This window comes from Haliotis rubra, unplaced genomic scaffold (genome assembly GCF_003918875.1).
Source record: "Haliotis rubra isolate DU_JTF1 unplaced genomic scaffold, ASM391887v1 Scf453, whole genome shotgun sequence".
In the NCBI taxonomy this organism is placed as follows: Eukaryota; Metazoa; Mollusca; class Gastropoda; order Lepetellida; family Haliotidae; genus Haliotis; species Haliotis rubra.
The window spans coordinates 98,721-108,812 of NW_025767139.1; the positions used below are offsets into that span (position 1 = coordinate 98,721).

The following is a 10,092-nucleotide window of genomic DNA, read 5'->3' on the forward strand; positions in this document are numbered from 1 at the left end:
AGAGTTTGCTTGTCTAGATTAAGTTTTCCTTTCAGACATGTATGATATGTGTACATGGCATGGAATAGAACACGAGTCACAGTACGAACAACGGTGTCATGGCACAGCAAGGACATATTTCTGATATATTTGCATATGTTGTCTCTTGATATAATTTATAAAAACACATTGTTATAAAATGAACGTGATGTCTATTGTTAAACGTTTAGAAATTGTACCACGAACTGGGAGGAGCATTGTGTTGAGTCTGTGAAACCTGTACTTCTCGACTCTTATCTTGGGGCAGTGGGGTAGCCTTGTGATTAAAGCATACGAATGGTACAATGTATGAAGCCCATTTCTGGTGTCCACTGCCGTGATATTGCTGGAATATTTCTAAAAGCGGCGTACAAATAAACTCATTCACTCACTATTCTTATCTCAAAAATGTTTCAAAGATTACTTGAGGAATGCTACACCTGTGACTGTCACATGCAGATTTCAGCAAACAGTTAAAAGCCCAAGCTGGTGATAAGAAGTATCATACTTTCACAACAGAATGTTGTTACTGCTTCTGTGCTCCTTGTTGTGTGGGGCGGCGTTGGCTGACACAACCGTCACAATCTACAACGAGTGGCTCTCCCAGGGTGGACGTGTCAATTATGAAGTTGAACGATGGAACAACGTTAATGGACTCACCCAATACTACCTTGTTCCAAATATGAAATCTATCGGAGCTGTTCCTGGGCGTTGGGTGAACAGAGACCTCAGAAAAGATCTCTTTGCAAATGTACGTATGAAGTAAAGCCATCTTCAATGCAAAAAGGATTTTGGACTTGATGTGATATGATTCGTACATGATTTGTATGCCTACCGAATCAGTATATTGTAAGGAGCATTATTTCTGTCTTAAACTCAGAATGAGACAGATGGAATGTATGAGCTGGTGTATCTGTATTTTTCACGGTGCAGTTCAGTGCTCATAATCCAAACACGTCCATGCCAGCGTTATTTTATATATGTTAAAAATAGCCAAGTCTGTTGTAACTGCTAACAACGTAATTATTTGTGGAAACCTCCTCTGAACGAGTCTGGCCGCCATGACTGTCAGCTCAGATGGGTCAATGCAGATGAATTCCTTGGAAAGGAGTTAAGGACAATATCTGAATAAGTGCTGTTAAAAAAATAACCGTCTTTTTCTGAACATTTAAGATATATAACAAAGGAATAATTTGTCAATGGAAAATCGAAAATGATTACCTGTGTGCTGCCTATTTTGCTTTGGTTGGGTACAGCTGATCTCAAGTGCAAATCCGATCTAAGCCACATCACATCACATGGTCAAAGAGTCTGCCATGAAACCACTTTTTCTGTTGATTCGTGGGGCGGTGGGGTAGCCTAATGGTTAAAGCGTTCGCTCGTCACGCCGAAGACCCGGGTTCGATTCCCCACATGGGTACAATGTGTGAAGCTCATTTCTGGTGTCCTACGCCGTGATATTGCTGGAATATTGCTAAAAGCGGCGTAAAACCAAACTCACTCACTCACTCTGTTGATTCGCTTACAATGTCAATGACATGTCGAAACTTTTCAGAGTTTATTGTCTTTCAACGGCAGCAAACTCATTTAAAGTGATGCTGTACAAGACGTAAGTGTTTATCCTCTAATTCTTCATAGAGACAACCCATCACTTTACTACCATATTGATATATTTTATTCAGTGGACTGAAAGCCCAAGTCACCATGGTTATCCGGATCCCACCTATCTCCAGGACCATTCTCTCCAGAGAAGGACATTTCTAACATACCTGCGACAATTGCAAAACTACGGGCCTCACACCACAAACATGGTGTGGGAAATGAAAGGTTTGAAAAGTCACATAATCATTTTATAAGTTTATAAACATATTTTTTACGTTTTTGTTTCAGTCATAACTGAAGACAGGAAAGGTGTCAAACGTATTTCACTGTGTTTAAAGTTGAACTGAGAATATTCACATTTCACTGGTCGGTATTGGGAATCCCACTCTGGTCTTTAAGTGTGTGAATGAGTTAAGATTTTAAGTCACATCGGCAATATTTCAGCCACATCGTGACTAAATCATGTTATAGATTTATAATAACTAAAAGTAAATTCTAAACTAGTAATTAAATCTAAAATACCTTAACTATAGAAGACGATACAACATAAAACCGTCCTGTAGGTCGCCAACAACTAAAGGTAGATCACCATACTAGGGACCGTAGGGACCAGTACTTTTGCTACCTATCTGATCTTTAATGTTACCGACAGTTGAAATGCAACGGGACTTAATACTCCACAGTTTTTATTTTTTTTATTTATAAATTTACAACTTTCCTAGTCACGATATGGCTGAAACACTGCCGATGTGACTTTAAATTTTAACTGACTCACTCACTAATACATCCACACTCATTTGCGTTTCATAACTGAACACCCGATAAATATGCTGGAAATGAAAATTTCATTTGCAATATATTTTGCATCCCTTCAGGTTTGGCCTGGCCGGGCTGGATAGATAAGTCTCAGCATAAAGATGTATTCCCAAACAATGTTGACGCTGCATCCGAGTTTGTGTCACTGATGGTTCAGGCTTGCAAAGACTACACAGCAGGACGCCTTCCTTACATATTTGAAGTAATCAATGAACCTGACTGGGATGAAAAGTATATTGATCCACAAACGAATATAAATTACCACAGGGCTGTCGCCGACAAACTGAAATCAAGATTTGGGATGAAAGTTGCCGGACCATCCTACACGAGTGAAGCCTTACGACTAGCAGATGAAAATAACTTTAGCTTCTGGAAGAGAACTGCTAACTTTATGGACATGTCTCTTGATCACTTGGACTTTTTCTCTTTTCATTCCTACAACCATATGTTCAATACGTCTAGTAAATCCTACTATGGCATCAATGAAGATCGTCTGTTTGCTTCCCTTGACATGGTAGAGAATTACTCTCATATCAAGAAAGGAAAAAGTGTTCAATTAGTCAACACTGAATTTGGAGTAGGCTTACTTTCCCTGGGTGTGGCGTACGATTTTGAAAATCCACTGATAGACTTTGAGACAATTTATCAGGCGAACGGTTTCATGTTTTCTTTCCTAAACCTGAGAGAGTTCATGGACAGAGCTACAATATATCTCCTCGCAAATGAGCAATACCCAGGTCATACTTCCCTTCGGAATTCCTTATTTACAACTGATGGTCATAGCCTTGAGCCTGCCAAATTCTTCCTGTTCTGGAAAAACTTTATTGATGATCAAAAGTTTCTCCGGGTTTCTAATCAACACGATGGACAGGAGAAAATAGTGTCACCACTTGCTCTTGCAAACCCCCACAACAAAGAGATGGTAGTTCTTCTCCACAACTTTGGCAATACATTTGAGAACGTAAAACTGGACTTTCCAAACAACTGGTTCAACCCTTCTACAGGTGAACAGACATGTATTCTGTTCGAAAAGGGTAAGCCAGCTGTTCATCCCAATACCCATTTCGACATATCTGGGGTTAATGGCACCGTCGGTCTGCCTGGATCATCAACATGCTTCTACAAATTTCAAACCAACTACATCTTTAACAGATTACACACAGATAATCAGAACACATACTATGGCAAGGAAATGCTCATCCCCATTAGCAATGGACGTGCGAAGACAACCATCAGTGTACCGAGCTCTGGCTACCATGAGGCTCATCTTAGAGTGGGAATTAGTCGTGGCATGAGAGACAATACAAAACCTAAGAAAGTCGTGTTCAATGGTCACACTTTGTCTTCAAGCCACATGCTGTTTGATTCCATGAAGAATGCAAAAAAGAGGACTACAACATGGAACGTATGGGAGTTCATGGTACCTGCATCACTGATAAAAACAACCAACACCGTCAGCATGACCTTTGATGGGGACAGTGGCAACGTGACATCCGTTGCACTTGTTGCAGGAAAACTTCAGTGAATAAATTCTCCAGAAAAATAGTTCGTTTGTTTTGATTCATTTCCCACATGATAAGCAACCAATTGTGACAAGGTAGTAGAGGATACAGACCCTGACTTGTTTGATATTTTTTATTTTTTTCGATCTTTTGAAGTTACATTTTCCCATCCATTCTGAGCATTCATAAGTTAAGTGTGCATCAGACTTTATGGCTACTGTTGTAAATGTATTAGCAACACATACATAGATACACATACACATATATGTGTAATGTGTAAACATACATATGTGTAAACATACATATACAGACCGCCTCCGTGGTGTAGTGGTTAGAGCGTCCGCCCAGAGAGCGGAAGGTCGCGGGTTCGATCCCCGACCGCGTCATACCAAAAGACGTTAACATATGGTACTTGTTGGTCAACAAGGACTGGTCGGCTCGGAGTCAGTATACTGTGTCTGAGTGGGGTATTCATGCTTCACTGCGGCATGGTATCTCAGTGAGCTAGCACTATAAAACCAGCTTAAGTCCGGGCTAGTACAAGCAGCCGCACATACACATACACACGCATGCACGTCGTCATATGAGCGAAATATTCTCAAGCACGACATTAAACCGAATTTCACCTCACCTCACATACATTTACATACATACACACATACATGCATACACACACATGCATACACACATACATGCATATATACACATCCACACACACACATGCATACACACACAATATATATATATATATATACATACATATACACACGCGTACACACACATGCACGCAGACATGTATGTATATATATAATTTTATAATGTATTCAATTTTCAGGAATTAGTGTAGAGGGTTCTAAACAGTAAATGGAAAGAAGACCAGAAAGCATGAAAGCTTGCAAAGTTACAATTTGAATATGCAATAAACCTTGAGGTTTCGTAATTTCTTACTGTTTCTTTTTGAAAGGTTAAAAAGATTGGTTTAGTCATTTTTCTATTAAATTTGTAAATGAGAGATTTTGTTATCATGATAATAACATTCAAAGGATTATTATGTTCACCCTTTAAGCCAAACAATATATGCTCTTTACTTTAGGTGATTCTGCCCTCTGTATAATTTCCAATCCATTCTAGTAGCTTTTCCCATATATCAACAGAATATAAACATTTACAAAAGATATGTGAAATTGATTCATTTGGATCGTTACATAAGGTACAAGCAGCAGATGGTACATAACCAATCTTAAACGAATAACTATTTGTACTCAGGATATTGTGTAGAACCTTCAACTAAAACCATCTTAATTCACTACTTGGGGTACATCTTTTTACCATCATATTATAGTTTATCCATTCTGTATCAGTATATGTTTTCCCAGGGTAGCTTTCCCATTTTCTGTACGTCTTAAGTTTTGTAAAATTAGGCTCATGCAAGATTTATAAAGTACCTTACATCCAGATTTATTATGTATTTTTGAGATGTTGAATGGCAAATACTGGTCCTTGAGAAGTTTTCACTAAATGATTCTTATTAATATTTTGTAAATAACTCAACATAGCTTGTTTGATTCCTCGATAAGTGACGAAATTGGTTCTAATTCTATATTTTAACAAATTCATCAAACTCATATATTTTACCATGTTCATTAATAAAATCATTCAGAAATGTTATACCCTTTTTATGCCACTGTGCAATATATATGGGCTTACCATCATTTTTTATGGCATTGTTATACCAAACAAGTAATTGATCAATAATTGTAAACACTCTTTCATTTTCTATAGTTTTGTCTTGATACTGTTCCAGGGTATCGCTTATTATTATTTTTTTTAATTTCCACATATTTCGTATCCTTTAACAGGAAATTCATGAACTTCCAGAAGCCTTTCCCTCTTTGTATATCTGAAACTATAATTGTGAGTGACAGTATCGAGTGATCTGAATTAATACTTGGTTTCTCTACAGAATTGAGAACATTATGGGGAACTAAGAAATAGTCTAATCGAGCTTGCTTTAGTGGTGTTGGTTGTCGCCAGGTAAACCTTCTTGTAGAAGGATGCAATTCTCGCCATGGGTCTTTGAGATCTAGGAAATCTATTGTCTCTAACAATTCCTGCCTTGATTTAGGGTTATTTATGTCTAAAGTTGAAGGTATCATTATCAGGATTAATCACCAAATTCCAATCACCACATATAACAATATTTTCACCTGTTAATTCTTCTGCTATTTCTCTATTTTTTTTGTTATGAATTCTGGTTTATTGGAATTTGGCGCATATAAGTTAATCAAAGTGTATATCTTATCATTGATAGTCACATCCACTGCTACCTAGTTGCCATCATCTTTGTCAGTTATTATTTGCATGACCTTAAATTAAAAATTATTGTTAAATAAAATTGCTTTCCCCCTTGCATTACTTTTAAATTAACTTATGTAGCCTTCACTATAACCCCATTGTTGTTTTATTAGTTGTTCCTGATCAGCTGTAAAATGAACATCTTGTAAACCATAGATTTGAGCCCTTTTTTTCTCAAGAATCTGAAAAATTGTTTCCGTTTAAAGTTATTATTTAAGCCTCTACAATTCAGCGATAATATTTTAAATGCTCCCTTTGCATCATCTGTCATTGCAGATATTCATTCTTAGTCCCCATGGTTCCTAGTATGGTGATCTACCTTCAGTTGTTGGCGATCTATAGCCTGTTTTTATATTGTATTGTTCAAATAGTGCTATTAGTTTGAACTTTCACGCTCGTTTTAATTCTGATTGTGATATTCTAGTTGTTTTACTGTCCTTCGTCGACAGGTTTTTATAATATACATATATTCCATTTCAATGTCAAATATGTTCTCGTCACGATATGGCTGAAATATTGCCGATGTGATGTAAAATCTTAACTCACTCACTTTTAGGTAGTATATTGTAAATGTAATGTCTGATAGCACACTGATTTTGTCTAATGGAAAATGTAGTTTTTATCAAGTAAGATCAAGCAAAACTAAACGAAGTATAAAACATAAATGCTTCCGTTTGTTCCAAACCGAAACCGCTCTCATTAACAGACAAATTTACATTGAACACACAATGCTATATGTCCCACCGTCCAGTACAAACCGATACACCATCTTGCTCAAACATTGTCAAATTACATTTTGCCATAATGTTTACTTGATGTCTCATGACAAAAATGGTCAGTCAAACAAAATCTTACTTACATATTTACAATCCATAAGTAGCGATTTGCTGTCTCAAGCGTCACTCACAGTGACTTGATTGATGTGTCATCGTATTGTCGTACTGCATTGTGGCAATGTGACATTCGTTGCACTCGTTGCAGAAAAACGTCAGTGAATCAATTCCCCAGACGAATACTCTGCTTTGATTCATATGACGAATGGTATGAATCGGTAAAGGTAACAAGTTGTCAAATATTACAGATCCAAGATGATACAGTTATGTTCGTGAGGCACAAAGTTTAACTATTTAAGGAAAACTACACTGTGTTCATTACACAGAGCGATGTTTTGATGTAGATTCTGACACCGTTATCAAGACAAACGTGATCACCGTCATTATGATAAGATATATTCCAATATTTATTCAGTGCAATACTGCTTTCCGTTTAACGCCAAACTCATCCTGTCGCCTGTGCATAAAATGGCCTGGACCAGACAAATCCCTTAAGGACAAAAGTAGCCACGGCTCACACCGAAACACACATAATAACCAAGCCAATCAATTTTGACCAATATAGCTTGCTCGGAACTACGCGCATGTTCAGTTAATTCGAACAGTATGTTTCGTGAGTACTCCGCCAGATGTACCTTTACTTTACATTAGGAAACTAATATACCTGTATATTGTTGATATGGACTGTGGTATTGAACTGTCGTGCATATGTGTTACCTGGCAGGTGGAAAATGTGGTCCTTAGTGACCCAAAATACTATATACCTACTAATACATTGTCCCCATGAACCACGTCTTCGTTAAAAAAAAATTGATTTAGTGATTCTATCTTAGAAAAATATTTTCTTCGAGGCCCTTGTTAGTGGGAAAAACTATACGCTTCTCGTGTAGGGCAAGTTTGCACCTGGTTTGGAAAAGTATATGTTTCTGCCAATATTGTTTTCTCTCTTGTGCACACTGGCTTGATCCATTCTATAAGACAATGAGCAGGTTCTTCTTCATTCCCTATTTTGGATCTTGAAGATCTCTTTCACGAAACCAGACAGTTGTGGATCAAATGCAGTTCAATCAGTTCTCTATTCAGATGTGAAGGCATTCAATTGACCCTAGTAGGTGTAACGAGAATCGATACGTTTCATAGCCAATATTATATGGGTGAGATACTATGCGTATCCCGATACAGTACCTTTCCTTCATAAGTTCACCACCTGTGGCATTTTGAAAGTGAATCTCAACCCTGATTCTTTGGGTTTTTATTTTATCAGACAGAAATTATTGCATAACGTGCACAAACTTGTTTTTGAACTTGTTTTGTTATCCTTCACATTTTTTACATACATGTAATACTAGTACCCCAAAATTACAATATGACTTCTAACTTAATGAACTCTTGACGATCCGGGTTAGGATTGATCTTCAGTAACCCATGTTTGTCGTAAGAGGCCATCTGTGATACTCTAGATCTTTTACAGTCCTTCGATGACTGGTTCTTTAACTACTTATATTTAATGTGTGTGGAAACCATTTCCCGTCACTATATGGCGGAAATATTGCCGAGGTGACGTTAAATTGTAACTTACTCACTCACTCACTGATATACCACTACACTAACCTTTCTTAGTGAAGGGGTGAATTTAGTTTTACGCCGGATTTGGCAATATTCTAGCAATATCACAGTGGGCGACGCCAGAAATGGGCTTCATACATTGTACCCATGTGGGGAATCGAACCCGCGTCTTCAGCGTGACGAGGGAACGCTTTAACCACTAGGGTACCCCACTAATCTTTATTATGACTGATTAATGCCGTAATTTTTGCATATTAATGATCTAATCATTGATGAGGGATTGTCGGTTTTCGGTATAATTCATGTTATTAGACAACTACGAGAATAATGTTTTAATGGTAATTTTGATACCTATAAATTTCATTAGTATTTTACATCTTTCTTCAGGTCAGGAATTTGTATACACCTTACAGCTTACAGCTGTGGACCAACTGGATCAATCTGATGTTACTGTCAAATTTTCTGTACATCCTTTTAGACTGAACTTGCAGTTCATATTCCTTACTGACCAAAGTAAACGTTATTTGTAAATTCAGTCAGTGCTAATATTGTCCTTCATATATTCTGTTTTAGCCGGTTATATTTATGCCAACCCATGAAGGTCCGGGTTATACTGAACCTTCAGTAACCCATGCTTGTCGTAAGAGGCGACTAACGGGATCGTGTTGTCGGGCTCGCTGGCTTGGTTGACACATGTAATCGGTTCCCAATTGCGCAGATCAATGCTCATGCTGTTGATCACTGGATTGTCTGGTCCAGACTCGATTATTTAGAGACCGCCGCCATATAGCTGGAATATTGCTGAGTGCGGCGTAAAACTAAACACTCACTCACTATATTTATGCCTTGTAAATCTCGTAGGATCGTGCTTTGTTAGGAAATGCTTATCTTTACTTACCAATTTAAGAAAATGATGTAACTTTTTTAAATCTGACAAAATGAAGGTGCGGTTTCCTTATCATTAATCATGGAGCATATTTCGAGATAGCACGTGAACATTTTAAAATAGACTCGGGTCATAATAACATCTAATGACATACTGATATGACTCTTGACTTGTGGTGTGGTACACATTCTGACTTTTGAAAAGACAATGTAGATTATTTCTTATGAATCGACAAACTGTTCAGCATTTTAGGAAACTTATGCATATCTTTGTCCTTTAAAAGGTGTCACAATCTTCTATTTTTTATTAGATAAATAGTTTAGCAGTGCTACAAGGACATGTGACCGAGTTTGGCATTGGACTGCGAACAACGGATGACAAGGGATTATGTAAGATTATTGCTCAAAGCCCCTTATCTCATGAATATCATGTGAAACACCCTGCCAAGTGACACGTCCGTGAGTAACATGTAAAGGTGTTCTGGCAGTAAGAGTGACCCCACCCCACACCATTA

At 37.6% G+C, this 10,092-nt stretch overlaps 1 protein-coding gene across 1 annotated transcript; it reads left to right on the forward strand.

Annotated features, from left to right (window-relative positions):
* The first annotated feature begins 523 nt into the window (after window positions 1–523).
* LOC124289963 lies at window positions 524–3,979 on the forward strand. The gene is made up of 3 exons (XM_046726628.1): window positions 524–769; window positions 1,701–1,845; window positions 2,496–3,979. The coding sequence occupies exons 1-3, from the start codon at window positions 539–541 to the stop codon at window positions 3,959–3,961; spliced, it is 1,842 nt and encodes a 613-aa protein (XP_046582584.1). The 5' UTR covers window positions 524–538; the 3' UTR covers window positions 3,962–3,979.
* The last annotated feature ends 6,113 nt before the right edge of the window (window positions 3,980–10,092 follow it).

Coding starts and splice junctions, on each gene's coding strand:
- LOC124289963 (XM_046726628.1), top strand. CDS start 539: ATGTTGTTACTGCTTCTGTGCTCCTTGTTGTGTGGGGCGGCGTTGGCT. Junction 770..1,700: donor GAAAAGATCTCTTTGCAAAT/GTACGTATGAAG, acceptor TATTTTATTCAG/TGGACTGAAAGCCCAAGTCA. Junction 1,846..2,495: donor CATGGTGTGGGAAATGAAAG/GTTTGAAAAGTC, acceptor GCATCCCTTCAG/GTTTGGCCTGGCCGGGCTGG.